The following is a 23,673-nucleotide window of genomic DNA, read 5'->3' as shown; positions in this document are numbered from 1 at the left end:
AATTATAAGTTATTAGGTCTTCAAATGTAAAAAGGAAAGGGAAAATAGTGATAATCCAATTTCTGTGAGTACCATGTGATATGATTTTAAAATCATATTAACATCAAGCACTAGAGACGTGCATAGAATTAAGATAAAACATTATGTTAAAATATTATATAGTCTAATATTAAATATATGTATATTAGGTTATTAGAGCAGTTTGACAGGCTTAGGTAAAATTGCTATTAAACAAGTGAAGGGAACAATAATTTGTTAGTCTCTACTAGTTTAAGTAAATCAAAAGATAAATAATTCAATTTCTAAAAATGATATTTATTAAGAGACATTTATAAAATAAAATAAAATAAGACATTGATCAGTAATTTAAGATTTTCTTAGATATTTAAGTAAACCAAAAATTAAAGTCTATCATTTCTGGAAGTCATATTAATTAAAAGCAACATTTATAAAAAAAAATTAAGAAACATTTATCAAAAAGATTTATTTTTTAACCAGGATATGCTTGTTAATACTTAAAAAAAGTGAAATCAAATGTTGTAGTGAAGTCATTTAATTTAATCATATTTTTACATATTTGATGGGAGAACATTTGTTATCCCATAATTTATACCACTCAATATCCTACATGTTTGTGTTTAGTCAAAAAATATTTAGTAATTAAATTTTAACTTAAATATTTTTTTTATTATGTTGCAAACTTAAGGCAAGAGCTTGTCTTGTTAGGCCATCATATGTCAAATTTGAAGTATTGTCCTTACTTATTTCTAGTATTGATTTTGTGAGCTTTCTTAATTTAAGTTTTTTAATAGAGATCAAATTGCTTAGGTCAAAATATATGAAAAACTGAAATGAGTATTTACTCAAAAACTTATTATCACTAATAATACATATTGTTATCATGCAATATATAATGTCTAAATACAATAACCGTCTTATATCTATACACATGTCAACAAAATTTCATGTCTACTTTTAATTATAAATAAGTTATGAGTTGTCAATATAAAGTTTTTTACACTATTAGCATATTATCCACAATTGATTTGTAGTACTTTTATTTGAAAGTTAATAATGATTTACATATGGATAATCTATAATATTACTGAAAGTATAAAAAATATATACATATTAGTATATACAAGTGAAGTCAATTGAACAATTGAAAGGAACAATAATGTGTAAGGTTCTACTAGATGCTTAAGTAAACTAAAAGATAAAGAAATAGATTTCTTAAAGTAATATTTATTAAGAGAAATATTCATCTTAAAAAAGAATAAAACATTGATTTAATAATATAAGATTATATTAGATATTTAAATAAACTATACATTGGAGTGTTTAATTTCTGAAAATAATATTTATTAAAAGCCAACATTTATAAAAAAAAGATTTATTTCCTATACATGATGTGAGAGGATATGGTTGTTAATACTAAAAAATAGTGAAACCAAATGTTGTAATGAAGCCATTTATTTTATTCATATTTGATGAATGTGCATCAGTTGTCCCACAATTTATGACACTTAATATTTGGTACCCAAAATATTTGATAATTAAATTTTAATTTTAATATATTTTTTCTGACCAATCACAACTTCATAATACACCATAATACATGGACTAACACAACATATTTGTACCAGGTTTGACCCTGTCCCCACTTTCTAATTTCTACCAATCTTCAACTCACTAGCTTTGCTCATCTCATCTTCTTCCTTCACTAAGTGAATAGATATGTTTGATTTCAGGGAAGAGTTTACCATAGAAACTTCTACAATCACATGCCTCATATGGATTCAACTCATTCTCTTTCTTCTCCTCATCTTCATTCTTTTATTTTTCTCACCCATTGCTTTTGAAACTTCCCACGATTCAACCACCGCCACCACCACCGTTTCTGCATCCACCGCCGATATTCACCACTCACAAAAACTACTCACCAACAACCAATCCTCTTCCACACCTCTAACCAATCGTCTTCAGATTTCACGGGTACACCCTCCATTTTTCTTCTTTTTAATTTCATTTTTTCTTTAAGCTGAAGCTTAATGAATAAATTCAACATAGATTGATCGGTTTTCTAACCTTATTCCTGTTGTTGATTTGTTCTTCAAGTTCAAAACTTTATCTTTTGTTTCTTGTATTTGTGATAATTTTTTCTACTTGGCGTTCATAATTATCCTTTGCTGCATAGTTAATCTTTTACCTGTGCCAAAAATAAATTTTCAATGGTTCATATTTTAATTTATTTTTAAATTAAATAATTTAAAAAAATTCATCCCTTAAGTTCTTAATATTATAGAGTTCAGTACAATATTAGAGTTCAGTACTGCCCTATTCATATAACTAAGGCAAGGAAATTTTGAGTCAGGTATGAAACAAATATTTCTAACTTAGGTGTAGAACGAAAATTAACTTGGTATATCCAATACTCTATCATAAATGTTTAATGAAAAAAGATTCTCTCTTTTATAATTATTTGCCTATGATGCCTTGAGGAATATCAATTAATCTCGTAACAAAGTAACATAAAAAATTCAAGCCTTATACTTTAACTGATTTAGCACATTTGAAAGCAAGAGACTGGAAGCCATTTTTTAAAGCAAAACATTGATGAATTTATATTTGCAAGCATTTGATTGATTTCCATCTCCTAGCCGAACATACACACAAATCTAATGTCTCATATCTGGTCTCATGTGATGTGTGATATTTCTTGCTGCCAATAAAAATATTATATGTCAATTAAAAATTTAATTTTTTCATTAATTGTTATTTTCGTTTTATTATGATTGACACATTAATCATATGAGACAAGATCTGTGTTTCTCCTACCACCTTAAATCCTTTTCAATCTTCTTAAAATAATATGCAAAACTATGCACTTTCAGAGACCATATATTTCAACCAGTTGACATCCTGTGGCACCATTAGCTCATGTTAATTCTCATATTATCAGGCTTGACAAAAAAGGTGCCAAACATTTAGCAACGGATTTTAATGTTGTTAAAAGTCAAGTACATTCTGTTAGAATAAATGTGGACCATCTAGTTAAGTTTTTATTTTGATCTATTTTTTTATAAAACTCCTAATGAAACTCTTTTACACTCTATCTTTCTCTTGAATAAATAACTACTCATCCCGTTTTACTGAACAATGAACATCCTATTTCAGTGGTTGGAAATTCTACTAAATTGTTAGAAGTGAAATCTTATATCATTTTCCTATGCCCAACCCATTACTGTTAATAGGATTTTGATAGATATATATTAAATAAATATTAAATTGTTTTTTAAGTTAACAACATTATTACACAAGGTAGTATCTGAATGATTGATAATAGAAGGATAAAGTTATTTTGACATAGATGATTTTTGTTCACATTGTTAACTACTAAATCACATTGACATCTAATAGATGTTCATTCTATAAGTTGTTGCATTCTTATTGAGGGAAAGAATCTTTTGATGACTTGTATTTTTTATTACGTTAACTATATATAAATTTGTAAACTAATGGTGTATAAATATTACATTTTTTCCTTACTAGCGAGTATGTAAATTAATGGTGATGATATGTTTTGGATGAAATATTGAATTTAATTTGAATAAGAATTTGGTTTGGGAGTGTGGAGTGGGAAATAAACATATTGTAATGATGTCCTTTTTATGTGTATGATTGATCTTGATCTAAAAGTTGGATAAATTCATTTTCTGTTCTTCTATCCATGTAGTAACAAAGTTCAAAAAGAACAAAAAGATCAAACATACTCACCAAACACAAAACCGTACAAATGAATTGAGCATACGCACTGACAGTATTTTGACAGGGGGTAGAGAACCTAAGTATAAAAGGTGAGATAGCAACATGCCCAAGCACAAGGATAGTGAGAGAAGAGATTGCAGAGAGGGAGGGTTCATCATTGTATTTCCTCCATCCATGCTATTATTTCAGATTAGCAAGAGTAACATTTCTCAAATGTCTGGGCCTAGATTCTACATCTGAATCTGATGGCCCTTCAACTCAAAAGCTTAGGAAAAGAAAAGAAAACTGATTATGAAATTTATGTACCCATTGTTTGTTTATGACAGATTTTTTTTCATCATTGTGAACACTTTCCTGATTAATTTACCCAGTTCTTTTTTTGGGCCCTAGTTTCTCATAATGATTCTTTCATTATTTAATATGATAAAAGTTGAAAAGAGAAGCATATTTTTAAAGCTCTGAAGTTGGACATAGTCACACTAGAAAGTTCTTTATAACTCTAATTTAATATGTCTGGTAAACCTTGATTTAACTTTAGTTTGATGTCATCATGCCCAACGTATCATGACATTAATGAATAATAATTTTCTTTTATAGTCTATTTACCAGTTGGTTTTTGGATGATAAAGAATTATGAATTATCAATTATGAGATGTGACTACCAACCATTGGCCACTGGGGCATTGCATACATGGCCTTGGGGAAAGTATGTTTAAAACGTAAATGGCTTTCAATTTCAGTAAAATTTTGACTATTTTATTCATTCAATTTTGATTAGTTACACAATCTTCAACATTCTTTATTGTACTAAAAAAATATGTGCTTATAAAAAATGTAAATCCTTTTTACATATTATGTCTGATGGACATGTAGATCTAGTTTAATAAATAAATAAAAATGTATATATTGATATTATAAATTTTTTTATTTACTGTATATATTTAATTAATATTAACTTTTAAATATATGTATATAAATAAAATTTTGATGTTATATCAACAATATATAAAAACTTTAGACTAATTATATATATATATATATTTATTGCACTTTAATAAATTAGTTAATATGTTTCTAACTATACTATTGATTAAAAGAATATTGTTTATAAATCACATTCAACTATTAATATATTTTATATAAAGTATTGTAAACTAACAATGTGTTAATTTAATTATATAAAATTTCGCTAGTGTTCATAATGATTAAGAAATGAAGAGTTTAATTTTTGGAAGTAACACTTGTGATTATATATCCTTCATAGTATAAAAAATATATGTACTAAACATATATAAAGATTAACTCCTCTATATGTATTTTGATTAATATACAACAATCTAAACCACTAAATCAATGAATATACTGGTACATTCTAGCCGGCAAAAATGTTATCATGCGTGGCAGATATGAAATTTGAAACGCAGTGAAAACTCAACTTTACCCCTATGAATTTCAGCGTTGATCTTACGCTCACGAGACACGCCTTATAAACCCCTCATATAAAAATCTCCTTCCATTATATGCAATAAAAACAACATCTCTCTCAATTTGAACCGGGATCTAGCGCCTTCTTCTTCAAACACCAAAACCCTATTATTTTTATTATTTTTATTTTACCTACTTCTTCTCTCTCTAGATTCTTGTTGCAACTTGAAGCACAATGAAGAAAGGATCGAAGAGGAATACGAGTCAAGAGCATGTATCTAAGAAGAACCAACCTCCACGTGTTAAACGAACCAAGTCCTCCAAACCTCAATCCGAACCTGAGTACTTCGAAGATCAACGCAATTTGGTAATTTCAACTTCCAACCTTGAATCTCTGTTGTTTTTGTTATTCCATATTTTTTTACACTGTATAACGCTTCATTATGCTCCAATAATAATACATGAAACTTTAAACGATAATAGTTGCATTTAGCTACAGCTATACTTAGAAGTTGATATAACTGTTTTTGTTATTTCTGTTTATTGCATATTTCAGTTATCTTTCATTTTCGTCTACATGTTAGGGATTATAGATAAGGTGTTCGAGCTAGGGAACATAGCTAAGGAAAAAAAATAGAAAAAAATAGAAGGATATATAATATTTTAAAATTTAAATATCATTGATTCTTTGGTGTTAAGTGTCATGACATAATCCGAATAGATCTGAATCAACTGTGATATTTTTTTTGCATTGGTAATCACTATTTCTATTGCTGATAGATAATGTTCGTTGATTCGAATTGTGTAGGAAGACTTATGGAAGGAAGCATTCTCTGTTGGAACAGAGGTTTGTTGAATTTTTAGATTTTTCTTCTTTGCATGAGTTGATATTTAGTTTTTGTGTCGTTTTCTTATTGCTTTCTGTTATAATGCTAGTGGGACCAATTGGACATGGTCTATCAATTCAAGTGGGATTTCTCTAATCTAGAAGTGAGTATTTAGGCCAGCCTTTTCGTCTTTGATATTCATTGATGATTTCTGTTCGAGTGAAGTTAATTGATTTATTCGATGAATTACTGTTGATGGTTTGATTTGTGTTCCAGAATGCATTTGAAGAGGGTGGTATTTTGCATGAAAAAAAGGTTTACCTCTTTGGTTGTACCGAGCGTAAGTACCTTTTTTGGTCGTTTTGAAAGGTGATAGCTTGAATTTACTTGGTAGCAATTTCTCCTTATTTGATCATTCATCTTACATCTTATTCGCCCTGTCATCTGCAGCTCAACTGGTCATGTTTAAAGGTGAAAGCAAAGTTGTTGGCATACCTGTTGTAGTAGCTGTAAGTTGTTGAACCAAGCTTCCTACATTTACATTAAAGATGTGTTGACTGCATATATTATTACTTTTGAGCTCTTGTATGAAACATAGTCCTTCGATCTTGCAAAAATGCAACCATCATGTTCCTTCTAGCTGCAATTTATTTCTCCACTTGTGGGACCTGGTTCTTGGGCATAGATTTAAGGCCCTTATGCCCAACATTTTTGGTATTAAGGTGTTGTCTTGAAATGTAAGATCTTAGCATGTGTCATGTTGATCAGCCCTGTATCTATTTTGATGATATTTATTGTATTTTCCAGTGTGATTTTAACTTTTTAAAGCATTCCACCTTTCTGCAAACAGGTTGTATCACCCTTCCCACCATCTGATAAAATTGGTATCAATTCAGTTCAGAGAGAGTCTGAAGAGATAATTCCCATGAAACAGATGAAAATGGACTGGGTTCCATATATTCCCCTCGAGGACAGGTATTCATCCCAATTTTTTTTGGGGGTGCTTTATTGGTTTGCTTATATGCAATATTGCTTTATGATCATCTCTGAACTTCTTCATAATTTTATTATCTTCAACAGAGATAGTCAAGTTGATAGACTAAAGTCTCATCAAATATTTATCTTGAGATGCACCCAAAGAAGGTACACCTTTTTATTTTCACTTCCCCTCACAGTCTTGTATTCTATAAGCATGCTTCTGAACTTGCTGGTACATAAAAGTCCTCATTTAAGAGTTTTGCTCTGTAAGGAATCTTTCTTAGAGAGTGGTCTCTGTTCTTGCATCTTGATAGGTTTTTGTTTTGTTGCTCGAATTCTTTTGTTCCTCGAATTCTTTTGTTCCTGATTGTGTTAAATGTATTTGCTGTGAACAGTCTCTTATTATTTTTTTCCCACCACCTGATTCTGCCCTCTGTTTATTTTAAAATAACTCTACAACATGCCGATCACACACCTTTGCCACTTGCCCTCATGGGTCCTTCCTATTCCCTTACAGTGTACCTTAGTTATAGAAGTGTGGCTATCATTGTTCTCGTGTTTATTCTCTATTTATTATATAGTCATCATTATTACACTTTTCAAGTTAAAAATTTAATGAGTTATACATAATCCTATCATATTATATTTTGTATGGTATTTGCATTTGCGTTTGCATTTGCATCTGCATCATGCCCTTTCTCTAATTGCAGCCTGTCTAGATCATTAGTTTTATTTTATTTTTAAATCGCTTGTAGAATCCTTCACTTTGCGTATGACTCTATTTAAATTTATATTATTGCTTTGATAAACAGTAATGCATTTTTTAATAAGTTGCTTGGATCAATGGGTGGGGAGTGCTTGGGAATATCCTTTGTTCTTGATTGTTTATAATGCAATACCCTCCAAAACAAGCCTGATTATTGATGCAGCTGTACTTACGTCACAAAATTATGTAAATTTTGAATAGTGTTTTCATTATCCTTGCTGTGATGCAGAAATAGGCTTGGCATCAAAAGATACAATTATATTTTATGCCCACAGCATTTTATTGCTTGTCTTGATCACTACAGAGTAATGTCTCAGACCTTAGGGCCATATGAAGGAATGTTAGTTAGGAAAGCTAGATTTAATCATACTTTCTACTGTTTTAAAGTTGGCAGCTTATTTCCTAATTCCTATAAACAGGTCAATTAATTAGCCCTTTACTCTAGTTGTTGGTATTTGTATGTTTATATCTTTATCTGCACATTGACCTTTGATATAGTACATTTATGAATGACTTCACCTTTCCTGTGCTATAATGTATGTGATACAGGTCTGCTTTAAAAAACCTGAAGTTGGACCGTTTGAAGAAATACGAGTACTGCTTGCCTTGTAAGTTTCTGGTTTGAGAATAGGACAATTGTTTACATACATGGTCTATTAGTTCTATCTACTAGGGACCAGGGAGGAGAAAATAATTGTCTTCTCTAACCATTGTCATGAAATATGGAATTTTACTATATAGTTAAAAAAGAGAGTAGAAATGCACCTGTAAAGGAAAATATTGTAGAATATCATCAAGATGGTTTGGTTGGCCGTATGAGAAGAGAATCAATAGAAGCTCCAATTAGGATAGTTGACCAGATGGAGGGGAACTCCTTAATTTATGGGGGAAAAAGACTGAAGGTGAAATAGAGTGGTATCATTTGATCGATGTAGTTGATCTCACCTAATTAAAACGGTTTTGAATGTTCTTATTGTTCGATATTAGGCGAGAATAGTAATGGGGAATTGATGACACAACTGTTACTTGTTTCATTGATCATTGGTACTTCATTTTGTTTGAATTGTGACGGTACGTCATTAGTTAGTGTTAATGTTCTTATTAGGGTAGTTGTTGATGATTACGTCAACTCTTCTTGCAGATTTCTATCAGCCATTTAAGGAAGATGAACTTGAACAAAGCACCGAGGTTCAAATAATATATCCAGTTGAGCCAAAACCGGTAATCACGATAGAGAACGTTTTCTACTGAATTGACAATATGTGTTTGTTTGGGATCATTTCTTCATATGACATGGAAACACCTTTTTTTCTTCATGTTTATGTTTTTGTTATTGCAGATTTTCTGTGAATTTGATTGGGAGTTAGATGAACTCGAGGTAATGAATTAACTTTCTGGTGTTTTTATTTTAGAATGTCGATTAAGCAAGCTAGTGATGTAGTTTTGAATTATTGTTACCCTTTTGCAGCCACAATCAATAGCCACTTTTCATAATAGCTTGATATCTACCTGCAGGAAGTTCAATGTTTCTTTTGTTTGTCATTTTGAAATACCCTTTGCTGGCTATAATTGGCTGCATGTTACTGTGTTATATTGAACTCCATAAAATCTTAACTTATATGTATCAAGGGATAGGGCTTGTGAGAAAATGAGAAGACATTGTCTTTTGTTTGCTGTTTTGTGCATTTGTTTCGCTACTGCACCACCTTGTTGTCCTCCCAATAGAGAAGATAAAAATAAAGGGCAACTGGAAATAAAATAATCATGGAAATAAAGGGCAACTGGAAATAAAATAATCATGGAGTGACTCTTACACTCATTTACTTTGTTTTGCAGGAGTTTACTGATAAGCTCATTGAGGAAGAGGAATTATCAGAAGATCAGAAGGACGCCTTCAAGGTACCAAACGATGGAGGATATGTAGTTGATCAATTAATCCCATACCTTTCATGTAGTAAGTTAGGCTAATACTTTTACTTTATTCAGGAATTTGTGAAAGAAAAAGTTCGTGAAGCAAAGAAAGCAAATAGAGAGGTACTTATGGTACTGCTGGTTCCTCCATAAAGTTTTTCTTTCTACATTCTCACCTCTTCATTCTCCTCTAGGCTAGGGAAGCTCGGAAAAAAGCCATTGCAGATATGAGCGAGGAAACAAAAGCTGCATTTGAGACTATGAGATTTTATAAGTTCTACCCTGTGCAATCTCCCGATGCACCTGATGTATCAAATGTTAAGGTATGTGTTGGTCATTTTAACATTACTCATGGTCACCGATAAAAGAATAATTCTTTAAGACCAAGAGATGTTTATAGAGAGTTTGGTGGATAAAAGGTCCTACTTATAATCAAAAGAAAGAAAACATCAATGAAGTGGACATACTCAATCCCTCAACATATTTATAAGGGAAACTCTTATAAATCATTTAATCTTAATCCTAAACTAGCTGCTCTGATTTGATGTTGTTTTAGTTTTAATGGAATTTGTAATGTGCAAGTTTATGAATTAAAAGTCTATGCGTTCTAAAAGTTCTGCACAATATCATCTCGTATAATTTTATCATTTTAAATGACTCTTGAGAAAATCATGTAGTTCTTCTGCTATTTTTACTCTTTTGATCAGTCTGGTATACATTTAGTTTGATACTGTTTACAATTTATTGGATGGAAAAGATAGTGAACATAGCAACACCTTTATGGCTGTAACCGTTTTCTCCCCCTGAATCAAAATCCTTTTAATCTCTTTCATCCTTAGTCTTTCTGTTTCACGGCATGAATATTGAGTAAAGAACACACATTTGGATGGGTATATCACTATATCCATTATGGTTTATAGAAATGAAATACTTTTCTAGGTAGGATTGCCTCTGATTCTGAAGCTATTACTCATGTGTCTTGATCTTTTAGTTGATTGCATTTTATACATTTATAATGCATTTTTCTTATTGTTATATTGTTCTGCTGTTTGTGTTTGCAGTCTCCATTCATAAACAGGTATTATGGAAAGGCTCATGAGATTCTGTAATTCGCCCAAAGTTAACTATATCAAATTTCCTGGCTAGTTTCGCCAAACATAATTGAGATTTTGTTCTACGATGAAGTTTTGGAGGCAACATCCTGGTGCCTCATCAATTTTACTTTGTATGTCAGAATTCCTAGAGAAGTGAAACTAGATATTAGAAGGAATTGAGGCATTTTATGGCTTCCAATTCGTAAACTTCTGAGCTTCAGGAACAGCAATTACTACGGCTCTTGATTTTCTTGGTTATCTCTCAGAGTATTCTTCCCCCCCTTCAGAATTTAGGTGTATGGTAGTTTACATTAGAAGCTAAATGAAGAAATCAGTATCATTATTGTTTCCTTTAATATAACTTTGCCATGAGGAGTCAAAAATCTTTTCTCCATGTAATTCTTTTACTATATAAGTGCGTGGTTTTAATTTCAACTAAATAAAGAAATGTTTTCAGAACTAGAGCGGTTATTGAACCGGGGTGAATCTACTGATACTGGATTGAGCCGAGGTTGTAAACAGTATTCACGAAAATATATATATTGGAATGCATTTTTGACATGGGTTTTATAAACCTAAACATTTCAAATATATATTTTTTACTTTATTATATAAATCACCTTTTAATATTAATTTTTCATGTGTGCTTAATATGTGAATGATGATGCTTGAAAGAGAATCACACGACTATAACGAGTACTAGCATGATGCAATAACTTGATACTAGCACATTGATGCAGTTATCTATCCAGCTGTTGTAAGGTAAGGAAGTGATTCATGATAGTCAATTTAATATCTTCAAGATTTATCCTTTACTGATAATTAATGATGCACTTGAAATTATTTGAATAATCATCTTGGATGCAGCTTCGGACAATGATCAAGTTAATTCAAGTCAATTATTTTTGAGCTTCTTGCATGATTTGATGCATTCTAACATTGATTGCACCTCGAGATTCGAATTTTAAAATCTTGAATATTTATTCTCCAGGTAGGAGTTATCTGTCATTGTTTTTTTGATCTCATCATGACTAGCCAAAAAGTATTTCCGTTCCATAGTGTTAGGAAAAAGTTATTAGGATATCTCCAATCTTCAAGTGTCTTAAATAGTTGTTTGATGAATTTTATTATTAAGCTCTCGACGTTTAAGCATACCAACAAAATCTTAGCTATTACAATTTTTATGGTTTCCATTGGAGGCCCTTTGGGACAATTTTTATTATTTATTTTATATGGAACAAATCTTAGCTATTCCGAAATAAGCTATTTCCGTTCATAGGATGTTCTATTGTTCATTTCATTCGAAGTTGACTTTATCCCTTTTTAAAGCTATCACGTTTGAACTCATGGTGTGTTGATATTTATTTTCTGTCATTTGATTATACTGTGGGTATATTTGATTATTTATCTCCACTCCCATTCTCCCCAGTATAGCGAAGTTTACTAAACTACAACAAAATAGAAGAATTATTATAAAGCCAAAAGTCTTGATATAAAGCTCAAACTTTTTAACAAATATAACGTCATCTTAAGTTTATCATGTTAAAATAATTAGAAAGAAACTCAGATAACAATTTCAAACTCAAAGAATAATACATCATTTTCAAAGTACAATTATTTTTAGTAATGATTATAAAATATGTATGCATAAAAGAAATTCTAAAAATTAATAGTATGAGAATATCTTCCTACGAAAACCATGTCCGCTCTCTTAAAATTACAAGCAATGTGCAACAATACCTCTATTACCCTTAACTTCAGGACCATCACTGAGCAAGTGAGCAAACTCAATAAACATGTTGTGGTAACCAAGGCTTTCATTAAAATTGTTAATTTTAAGAAAAATGTAATATATATATATATATATGTAAAGTTGCACATTTCATTTGATTACTTTTTTATCATTATTTTTTTGAAGAGTTAATAATAATTAAATATAAATAATAAAAAATACATTGACAATATATAAAATTTATACACTCTAAATAGATACATTTTTTCTCTATGAGAAAATCGCTATGCATGAGCACTTTACGTGGTTTTAGACCACATCTTCTATCCCACAAAGTATTTCATTTCATGTGTCACTTGATGTGATTGATTGAAAAAATACATTCATTTTAAAAGTTTAATAATGAAATATTTTCTCACTTATTACATCGAATAGTAGATGAAGTGACACACTAGAGAATTCTCATGTGGTCCTACTTAAGTTTACAATGGAACCTCACTTATTTTCTGTATCTTGGCATTATGAGGTAGACTATTCACGCTTTAATTTGCAATTCATAATCCCCACTAATTAATCATGATTACTTAAGAAATGCGCCAAAATCGAACCTTTTATGGCTCGATAGTCTAAATCTTTACTCATCAAGAATAACAAGGTAATTGCTAATTTTTACTCTCTCCATTTCATAATTTTTGTTGTTTAATCTTTAATGATAATGCATAGAGATTATGAGATCATTAATAAATATTGTATTTTGACTAAAACATCTATATTATTTTTAATAGAGAAGAAAAAATGGAATTAATCATTAAATGATGATGAAAGTAAAAAAAAGTTGACTAAATTTTAAAATAGTAAAGTAATAATTATGAAAAAAAACCACCGGCTACAAAAAAGAAGTATATAGTGAAGGGAGTAATTAATAACTACAATTGCTTACCAAGGCCTAAATTAAAGGTGGCTGTTAAAATTTTGACTTCAAAAAGTAACATTATAAAATGCTATGCTATTTGCACAAGTCAAATTATATATTCAATACATGGCTAGAAAGAAATATGTCATCTATAGTAATACTACATAAACATGATAGAATGGACTCGTGTGAAAGATAGATATGATTAAATTATATATATGTTCATATAGGGCTTTTTATTATTGATTCTTGTTAGTATGTAGGAATTAGGATGATGATATTGTTTGAAGAATATAAAAAAGTAGAATTGTATTAAAAAAACTAAGTCAAATAAGACTCTGAATGTTAAAATAAACTATTTTGATACAAAATTTTCCGCTTATTTACTCTAACAAAGAATAAACTTAATATTCCCTTTATCTTTCATAAAGGTGAGTGTAGGACGGGTTGGGGCGGGTTAAATATATCTCTCATCCGTCTTTAAATATTGATGGGTCAATTTTTAAACTCGAATCTGTCCCTAATTAGGATGGGATGCGTGAGGGACGAGTCCAAAATAAGACGGGCAAGATAGGGACGACCCCGGGCTGGAAAATGACAAAATGACAAACTTTTCTCAAATCTTTAAGCATACATAATCAAAATTATCACAATCTGTATATAAACTCAACTAAAACATGCATCTCACATACATCAGTGTATAAACTACAAATGGTAAATTGTATCCTTCAAACTAAAAACTATCACAATCACATGACTAAAATTATAGAAGACATTTAAAATTTTAAAACAATTTAAACTGTCAAGTATTAACATAAGCTAAAGTATTCTTGTAAATGATAAAAAAACACATGAACTGAAATGATAGCAACATGCCAATACTCAAAAGTTCACACAAAAATGAAAACAATAACTAACTATTAACTAAAAAATGAAACTTAAATTGGAGTTCACAAAAATGTACAAAATGTTAACTTATAATTTCAAATTCTCATATTTATTAAATAAATTCGAATTTACATTTATTTTTAAAAATAACAAATGCAAAAAAATCATTGTACTACTAATGAGTAAAAATAATTATTAGCCCAAAAAGTAAAATTACCATAAGTCTTTTTTCTTAGATAAAATATTTAAGCAATTATAAACTATCTTAATATTATCGCATTACTTAAGGATATGTGAAAATAATCTTTTTAAATCATATACAAATCACAAAAGATATTTTAATACTTAATCTCAATCTTATTTTTTTATACAATTGTAATCCTTACCTTACTCATATTGCAACAAAATCAATTTGATATGACTTGTTTTCCATAATGCAATCTCCGATTTATTATTTTTTGAATCCCTAAAGATTTATTTCTTATCAATATGATACATGCAGCTTAATCAAATTGATATGATTTGATTCAAATTACATATTTTCGAATCTTTAATTTATCTCATAATCAAACCTTAATAAATGCAAATTTTTAACTCATTATTTTTTCTGAATAATTTTGAAGAACATTTTTTTGGGCCGGACAAAATTGAGTGTTCATGGTAAGAAATAAAGATCATATGATAAGTGGAATGGATATGTTGCATGGACCTGTAGGTATTTGAGTTATGTGTGTTGAACATAATAGATACTAATAAGTACTTATTCGACTATTCTTGATATATAATTATAAGAGACTAGTTGGGTGACCTGGACATAGACCTGAACTGGTCTTTTTTTACAACGGGTCTATCCCTTTTAATCAAGTTTGTCCTCTTTTATTTATTTGGGCGGGTTAGACTTGTCCCTAAGTCATCAGGTTGAGACCCCATCTACAGGTCGAGTCAAGTCTTGCTCACTCCGAATGTTTTATACTATTATATATGTGCACACATTTCAAAAATATCACAGAAAACTAGTAGGCAACAAATTGTCCCAAATGGATTGTACAACAAACCTTAGGCAACTTAATACTATAGAGTTTAAAATCTATGTATTCACAGTGTAAAAATTTTTATAATGTCAGTATATTATATATGTTGTTGAGAGTCAATGGTGATTAATAAATTAATGGTAAATGATTTGTTGACAATATAAAAAACACTTGCACTATCAATGTATATATATATATATATGGATCCTTTAATAATAACCACCTCATATTAGTATTTTCCTACAAGTTGTTTATCATTTACACTCGTTAAAGTGGTCATAAAAGTATTCATTCAATCCTTGGTGATATTCAATGCATAAAATATACATATTCAATGATTTAGTTTGATGACCTTAAGCAAAATGTATATTTTTAGATAAGTGATTCTCATCTTAATCAATCATGAAGTTATAAATGGTGCAAGAAAGGAATCAAGACTCTAATTGCCCATTTAACTCATGAAATTATATATGCACACCATTATGTCTTCGAATTGATTTGGACCTTGGATTTTATTATCATGCTTAGAAATGTATTTAGAATTAAAATCATAACTTCAACCAATTACATAAAATTGCAATATAAATATGTTAAATCATTCATAAAAATTGTAATTTTACCAGTAGAAATATCTTTAATGACAAGGGACATCATATTATATCCACAACCAACATTATGGTCCTCTTGTCATTGTCACCCTAACTATTGAGACTACCATTACGACCTTGATATTGTTCCAACCATCCTATCGTCAGTGCTATTTTGATCACCATTGTAGCCACTACAATCCCACCAATGACGTTGTTGTTACCAAAACTTCATTGTAATTGCCAAAACCACCACACCACTATTACACTACTGTCATACCAAAACTATTATCATAATCATTCTATCATTGTCATCACCATCACCATACTCCTACCATCACTATTACTATTGTTGTTGTCACCAATAGGAATTGAATTTTAAATTTTAATATCATATGCTAATTCCTTCCACAGATCAAATATATAATTTTACTGTTATGAACTAATTCCAATTAGGTTGAAATTGAAACTTGAATTACAATTTCAAACTAAAATTCAAATTCCATGACTCAAACAAAGTTAAACTCTTTTACATTACTAACTAATCAATAATGTACTATCAAATTTCGTCAATAACATGAAATATATCATAAAATTTAGAAAACTAGAAAAAAATTCAGTGCAGGAATACATAGTACTAATATATCATTAGACTTCAGGTAATTAAACTGATGAGTGACCTGGTCTAGCTAATCAGCAAAGAAAGTCATAACCATAACAGAATATTTATATGCATAATGATGAAGCTTCTTGCTAACATATCACATCTACCATTCAACCCTAATGAGAATGATGATAGAATATTCTATTACCATTATCATTTGCATCTTGATCAACATTTGCGGCAACTTAGTATATTAATATTTGCCATGGGTGAAATTCGAACTCATAACTTCATTTGTTTCATTTTTTCGATCATTCACCTTAACCATCAGACAATTTTATAACTTCCTCCACCGTAATTACTTGTAAGCCCTCCAACAGAATAAAATCCACCATTATTGAAACCATTATCACTAGCTTCTGGACACTGATCTTCTTGTTTAGCCATAGAATTACCCTTTTCTCCCTCAGTTTCCCTGAAGTTGTTGAGATAAACCTTCAAGGGTCCAACATAGTTTTCAAACCCAAGAGTTGTCATAGCCCAAAGAAGATCATCACCATTGATTGTCTTCCTCTTTTCCCTTTGACACTTGTCTGAGGCTTCACCAGTGATGAAGCTTATGAACTCTGACACACATTCCTGCACTGTTTCCTTTGCTTCCTTTGAGATTTTAGCATTGGCTGGGAGTGCCTTTTTCATGATACGGCTTACGTTGGCTATGGGGAGGAACCTGTCTTGTTCTTTTGATAAAGAGCTGTCTGATATGTTCCCTGATGTTGGGCTTCCCACAGGACTTGTTTGGTTTCTCTTACCTGTCATGTTTGAAGAGAAAAAGATTAGAGAAAGTTATGATAAAGCTAAATAAGATTGTAGGGAAGAAGAAGTAGCACAAGTTAATTATATGCTTTAGCTTTTGGTGCTGCCTGCGGCTTTTATAGGGGAAGAAAAGTTGGGGAAATATAAAATGGAAAAGCAGAAAGGTGTTTTTGTTCAACAGAGATGCTGTCATAGATCCGTCACTTCTGGTGTCACGGACTGATGATAATGAAACAAAAATAACAATAATGATATATGTTTTATTTTTTAATCAGCGTGATATGTTTTTGTTAATCCAGAATAATATATGAGACATGATATGAGATAACACATCTCTGTTCCTTTTTGATTGGGGAATAGAGGAGAAAGCAAAGGCTAAAGGGTGATGAGGAAGATCACAATGGGTGGTCTTTATATTAATAGGACCCTGCCTAGGGTCTGCAAATATAGAGAAATGTATATTTTTTTCCAAGTTGGAACAATATTTGATTTATTCAAGTATGCAACATGTGTTTTCTTAACATTTTTCTAACCAAAGTTGCTAAGATTTGATTTAAGTAAGCATATCGTATGGTCTTGAGGTAAAAGTCAAAAACATGCATGTAATTGTGCGATAGTTTTCATCCTCAAATGTGTAGACCAGTTAATATAATGTTGTTGTAGTTTAGTTAGAAGTCCTTATAGGAAATACACGTTTTAATTACTTGGTATGAAAAACTTTATTATCATCATGATCCTTCGAACCCAGATTAGTTGACTTCCTAGGGGATGATTATCATCATGATCCTTCAAATATATTGTAGTAATGATATAACCGGTAAAATATACGGCTAATCAAATAACACAAACAGAAGTGAACTATAGTTAGTTTTTTCCCATCTCCATTTACAGCTTGAAAATTTTAAACCGTAACACCTTGTCAATGTGTTTAATATTTATTTATATTAATCTTTTATTAAGCTACCTGTTCAAAAAAGAGTATAACTTGTATGAATCCTTCCAAAGGTGACGCTTAAATTGAACAAATAGAAATAACAACCATTACCAAACTTTTATCTAAAATGGTCAGCTATCTAAATAAATACAATTATTCTGGAATCTTGTGTCAATTGGGTAATGTGAGAAATTATTATATTAGATTTCTCTATGAAATAGGTTGAAGATCTTCTCCATTAATAAAGAGAGAAATACATTAAAAACAAAGGAGATAATCAATGTGATCTGACACTTCTATTCCTTAAAATATAATGATACGATATTTTTCTCATTAAAAGTAAGTACAAAATTAACTACTTCTCTCTTTGAGAGACAGCAACGTTCAAAAGGATAAGTTGGAACTTATATTACTATTAAGTTAAAGTTGTATCCTTTGGGGGTTTAGCAAAAAAGTAATACATTGCGTAGACATGCCTTAAAAAAATATTATTCGAAATTGCAACATGAGAAAGTGATTATGGAAAATAATTTGGTAGAAGACAAAGCACTTTTGTTAATTGATGTTGGTCTTTAATTAGCTTGGAATTCTTAACTAGACCCCATAACGTGAATTATTCGTAGTGCATGTTATTTTTTGTACGGCTTTTAGAAAAGATGAGGCACTAGCATATATGCTTTCACTTTGCTCCAGCTTTTGTGTTGCTTTGTCTCACTGAGAATCTTTGATCACATACAAAATTGCTTCAGATTATAGTACCAGATTTTTACTTTACACCTTTCTGAGATTTAGAACAATGCAATTAATACGCTAATGTTCAGCTAAATTAGGGAAACGAAATAAAAATAAGTAAACAAAAAGAAACACTTTAATTAGCCTTTTCATTTCACTTGATCGAATATGTCTCAAACTGGTTTGGTTCTTTGATCAGTTCCGACCTGTCTAGTCTCACTTGCAAGATTCTTAGGAAAAAAAATCACAAATAAAAGCTATCAAACAGGCTTCTGACATATGGAACCTTCTAAAGTTAGGGATATGATGTAGTAATATATATATATATATATATGTATGTATATGTATATATATAATATGATGTTATAAAAAATAACTACAGATCAAGGAATATAAATGTTTTCAAATTTTATGTTCAAAAGTTAATTGACATACAGATATCAGCATTCTTCAAAAAATAATGGCTAAGGACATTCTAGTTTGTATGAGAAAGTTATCAAAAATTGATGTTTAAATTATAGGATTGATAATTTTATTATATATAGTTTAACAGAGCTGGAAAAATTTGAATGCAACCCAGAATTGTATTAAACACATATAGCTTCTTTGAAATGATATATGATCAAACACATCAATCAAATATGATTTAAAAGCATGTGTTTGTCAATATCTTAATTATTAAAGCCTTTCCCAAGTTCATATTAACAAAGCATAAAACAACTAGGGTTTCTAATAAAATCATGGCCTTTTTTTTGGTACATGAATCATGGCCTTTTTGTACACTCATATATTACTCTTGTACTTTAGGTATATCAAATATGATTTAAAAGCATGTGTTTGTCCTCTCCGGCTGAGATTGTAATACATGATAGAAATAATGTTTCAATGGTCTAGATTTTTATTTTTTTCTAAATTAAACATTTTTAGAAAAATAACCCCTCTCACATTCCGGAATATATTTCCTTCTCTTATTATACTGTGGTTGTATCTTCTTTTCTGTTTCATTGGTGTAATTAGTTTAACAGACAAATACACATGATTATGTTTTATCACCGTTTCGGATTAATGGTTGGCATTTCTTCTAGCCAAAGGAGATTCAAAGTCCAAATAATTGATTTTAAAAAAATCAGCCTTTGTTCCACGTAAAAAATTGGTCGGACTCCAATTAACATTTCATGCACCTTTCTTGTCTCTGTCGAGTTTATAATTGCATTATAATGTTTTCAAGCAGCAATAATTTTCAGTAATATCTCTAATTTTGAGATTCTATTCCAGCTGTTCAACAATTTCCAGTTTCTTATTCTTTTGCTACAAATATCCACTCTTCATTTTTCAGTAAAATTGTATGCTAGCTGTACTCCTTTTTCTATCAGATCCCTTCCATCCACTAAGGAAAATTGTCTGGTATTGCTCTACATCATCCAGCTAACATGCACTGATTTTTTTTCTTTTATTTTGGTCCAATGAATTTTTGTAGCAACTTCAATACACTTCTCCTAATTTTCCTAAATTACTTATTATCATAGTTATATATATATATATATATATTCCTTGGTTCAATTGGATTCATACTTTTGCATGAAGGTGAGTTAAAAGGATAGGATCCAAAATACCCTAAATCTCTTCCACTCTACCTCTAATCATCAAATCTCCTTATGACTTCATTTTTATTTTGTAAATGTGTTATGGGTAAGGCTCGAACTCACATCTTTTGTCACTCTATTCTTACCGAGTTTAAAATTTATATACTGATTATGTAAATTTTTTTACATTGTCAGCATATCATCCCATTGATTTGTATTATTTTTGTTTAAAAGTCAATGGTAGTTAACAAATCAATGATAGATGATTTACTGACAGTGTAAAAAACTATTACACTGTCGGTGTATATATTTCATCCTTCCTAAATTTCCTCCACTTTAACCATAAGGGCAACTTATGTTGTAGAGAGTGTGGTCAATTATGTACATGCACTATAAGGCTTAGTTTTTGTATGTTCATACTTGTGCTTATGCCGGTAGGTGGAGGATTATTAACAACTGAATAATACAATTTGAAGATAATATTACACCATATATGAGTGTTTTAGTTTATATAACATGCGCAAATCTAGTTCTCAAGTTGCGGGCTTTCTGAGACTGCTAAAACCTACAAAGTGAGATATAATATCATAATAAGAACTCAGAAATAATAAACCACGGGTTGGAGAACGAGATTCTATACGTCAAATTGATTAGCTCACATCAGAATGGCAGCAGGCCATATTTGTTTAGATTCTCTTCCATTATTCCTATGTTAGGAGTCATGGATAAGAGAGATCTTCTTACAAGAAGGAATGAGAAAATATTATTGAATTAAAAAAATGAGTTACAAGGAATAAGAGAATCACCATTTATATACTACAATGTCTAACTAATAACTAACTAGTTAATAGATTAATTAAACTCTTAATCGATTAACGAAAACAATATTACAACTAACAAACTGGAATCAACTAACAACTTTAACATCCCCTCAAGTTGGAATGTGTCAAGCATTCCAAGCTTGAAATGATTGTGATAAACACCACACATACTCTAATATGAACAAATATTCATCTTCCAGTCTTGAAATCTGAACATGAAACAATACTAATGCTTAACCACCATTTGGCAGAAGCAATTTCATCTAACGCTTAACCATCTTTTTGACATAAGCAAAACCAATCATAACGGGTGAAAGAGAGAAATGAGATGGACCTTAATCTTGATCCTTATATGTTGCTTCAATGAAGGGGATTACACACTATAATGTTGTGTGTTTAATGAGAGAGGGGTAAAGAAACTAGAGTAATAAAGAAATGAGAAACAATTGGGGGTAATAGACCATGACACCTGTTGTAAGCCTAGATCCTTTAATAATATCAATGTCAGTTGACCCTAACTCTTGGGCTAAAGAACTATTCAAAGCACTAACTAGCACGTCCAGAACATTGAAATTTACTTGAGGCTTCATCCATGGTGGTGAGTAATTTCCTATGTAAGAATTATTTTGCCTCAATTGAAGTACTGCATTAGAAACCATGCCATAATGCTTCTTGAAAGCCTTTAAGCACTCTACACCATTTTGTTACTAATTTCTCCTTTTTATCTAGAGCACGTATAAACTCGGATAGGGCATGTATATCAGCTTCCTTAATTTGATGATCGATCATTGTGCATGGTTGGGCACACACTGTTGTATGATATTCTTGTTTCTTGATGTTGTTCTTGGTCTTCCCTATCTTCTTCACGTTGTTGGACTTCCCTTTCTTGACAAAGATAAATTGATAATGGAACAAGGGAATATCAACATTGTCTAACAGTCCACTCCAACCCAAAACAAGCAAGCAACCACTACAAAAGATGCAATAACTCCACTAGCTTAGATGTAACTGAGAATGTGAAGGTCACAAGCAATAGGAAGAATAACCAAGGTAGCAAAAGAGTACAAGAATAGTGTGTGAATTCAATTCAATTCCACCCAAACTTAAGTGCACATATGAAAACAATGAAGACAAGTCGTTGATCTTCAAGATTATACAGTCAATGCAAAAAAATAATATCCAAGCCTCTTTTATTCCTTTCTTGTTCATTTTCTTTTGATTGCTCCCAATTCTCCCAACTCAACATACCATAAGGATGTAGATATAAGTTGTATGAAATAGTATTAGTTAACATGCATGCACTAAAGAAAAATGAATTACTGAGTTGAATACTCAATTCCTATAACTCTTGATTTCAAAATTGTGACAAAAGGAATATATGGGTCCTTGAACTGCAAAGCATCTTGGTTGCTGTATGAAAAAAAAGAATGATGGTTTGAGAAATCCATACATATCTCACCAAATTAGACATGTTGAAGTTGATGTAATGTCTGTCTTTCTCTCCATCTGGTAACCTTTCTCAGCATGGGGTGTCACCATAATCCTAGTCGATGAAGAAAACCACCAACGCAAGAATGCAGAGTACATCTTTTGGCTTGTAAAACTAATGGATAGAACAAGCCCTTCTAAACAACATCTCCATGCTCACCACACCATTTGAGTTGATGAAGGGGAAAAGGAAAGGATAGAGGCATAAGCGGAAGCCATCTAAAAAATAATTATCGCTCTGATACCATGTTAAAATGGTAGAAGTTATGGATAAAAGAGATTTTCTTGATGAACAAGAAGGAATGAGAAAATATTATTGAATTGAAAATATGAGTTACAAGGAATAAGGGAATCACCCTTTATATACTACAATGTCTAACTAATAATTAACTAGTTAATCGATTGATTAAACTCTTAATCGATTAACGAAAATAATATTACAACTAACAAACTGAAATCAACTAACAACTTTAACAATCATATTAGGAAAGATAAGATTGTTTAATTTGTGTTGTAATTTCAAGATCACGAGTTCAAATCCTATAAATTACTTATTAGTTTATGAGTGTATAAATGCATATATTTATTCTCTTCCTCCAAAATCCACTAGATGGAAGTATTGTGCATAGACCACTATTTTTATGCTATCAAATTTGCTCCTTTGCCACCACACTCTATATTGTGATTGCAGCACGCAAACCAATACATAGTTAGACCACGATATAAATTGCCTATTCACTTGTGAGGATATGAATACGTATATTTATCCTCCTTC

At 30.5% G+C, this 23,673-nt stretch overlaps 3 protein-coding genes across 3 annotated transcripts; 2 read left to right on the top strand and 1 right to left on the bottom strand.

Annotated features, from left to right (window-relative positions):
• Window positions 1,653–4,155, top strand: LOC109362010. Its single transcript, XM_019607587.1, has 2 exons — window positions 1,653–1,995; window positions 3,833–4,155. Exons 1-2 carry the CDS (start codon window positions 1,738–1,740, stop codon window positions 4,055–4,057), a joined length of 483 nt encoding a protein of 160 aa, XP_019463132.1. The 5' UTR covers window positions 1,653–1,737; the 3' UTR covers window positions 4,058–4,155.
• Window positions 5,291–11,343, top strand: LOC109363091. Its single transcript, XM_019609272.1, has 14 exons — window positions 5,291–5,560; window positions 6,002–6,040; window positions 6,130–6,183; window positions 6,297–6,360; window positions 6,471–6,529; window positions 6,871–6,995; window positions 7,101–7,163; window positions 8,314–8,372; window positions 8,906–8,985; window positions 9,104–9,142; window positions 9,601–9,663; window positions 9,751–9,798; window positions 9,870–9,998; window positions 10,737–11,343. Exons 1-14 carry the CDS (start codon window positions 5,429–5,431, stop codon window positions 10,782–10,784), a joined length of 1,002 nt encoding a protein of 333 aa, XP_019464817.1. The 5' UTR covers window positions 5,291–5,428; the 3' UTR covers window positions 10,785–11,343.
• LOC109361665 (nuclear transcription factor Y subunit B-3-like) lies at window positions 16,494–17,462 on the bottom strand. Its single transcript, XM_019607183.1, has one exon. It carries the CDS (start codon window positions 17,341–17,343, stop codon window positions 16,852–16,854), a length of 492 nt encoding a protein of 163 aa, XP_019462728.1. The 5' UTR covers window positions 17,344–17,462; the 3' UTR covers window positions 16,494–16,851.

This window comes from Lupinus angustifolius, chromosome LG12 (genome assembly GCF_001865875.1).
Source record: "Lupinus angustifolius cultivar Tanjil chromosome LG12, LupAngTanjil_v1.0, whole genome shotgun sequence".
NCBI lineage: Eukaryota > Viridiplantae > Streptophyta > Magnoliopsida > Fabales > Fabaceae > Lupinus > Lupinus angustifolius.
The sequence above is the reverse complement of the archived record's forward strand: the minus strand, read 5'-3'. Positions and strand labels throughout refer to the sequence as shown.

What these genes read in the sequence shown, in the direction of transcription:
- LOC109362010 (XM_019607587.1), top strand. Translation starts at nt 1,738, where the DNA reads ATGTTTGATTTCAGGGAAGAGTTTACCATAGAAACTTCTACAATCACA. An exon ending in ATCGTCTTCAGATTTCACGG is followed by an intron (nt 1,996 to 3,832) that starts GTACACCCTCCA and finishes GTATTTTGACAG; the next exon opens with GGGGTAGAGAACCTAAGTAT.
- LOC109363091 (XM_019609272.1), top strand. Translation starts at nt 5,429, where the DNA reads ATGAAGAAAGGATCGAAGAGGAATACGAGTCAAGAGCATGTATCTAAG. An exon ending in CCTCTTTGGTTGTACCGAGC is followed by an intron (nt 6,361 to 6,470) that starts GTAAGTACCTTT and finishes TGTCATCTGCAG; the next exon opens with CTCAACTGGTCATGTTTAAA. An exon ending in ATCCAGTTGAGCCAAAACCG is followed by an intron (nt 8,986 to 9,103) that starts GTAATCACGATA and finishes TTGTTATTGCAG; the next exon opens with ATTTTCTGTGAATTTGATTG.
- LOC109361665 (XM_019607183.1), bottom strand. Translation starts at nt 17,343, where the DNA reads ATGACAGGTAAGAGAAACCAAACAAGTCCTGTGGGAAGCCCAACATCA.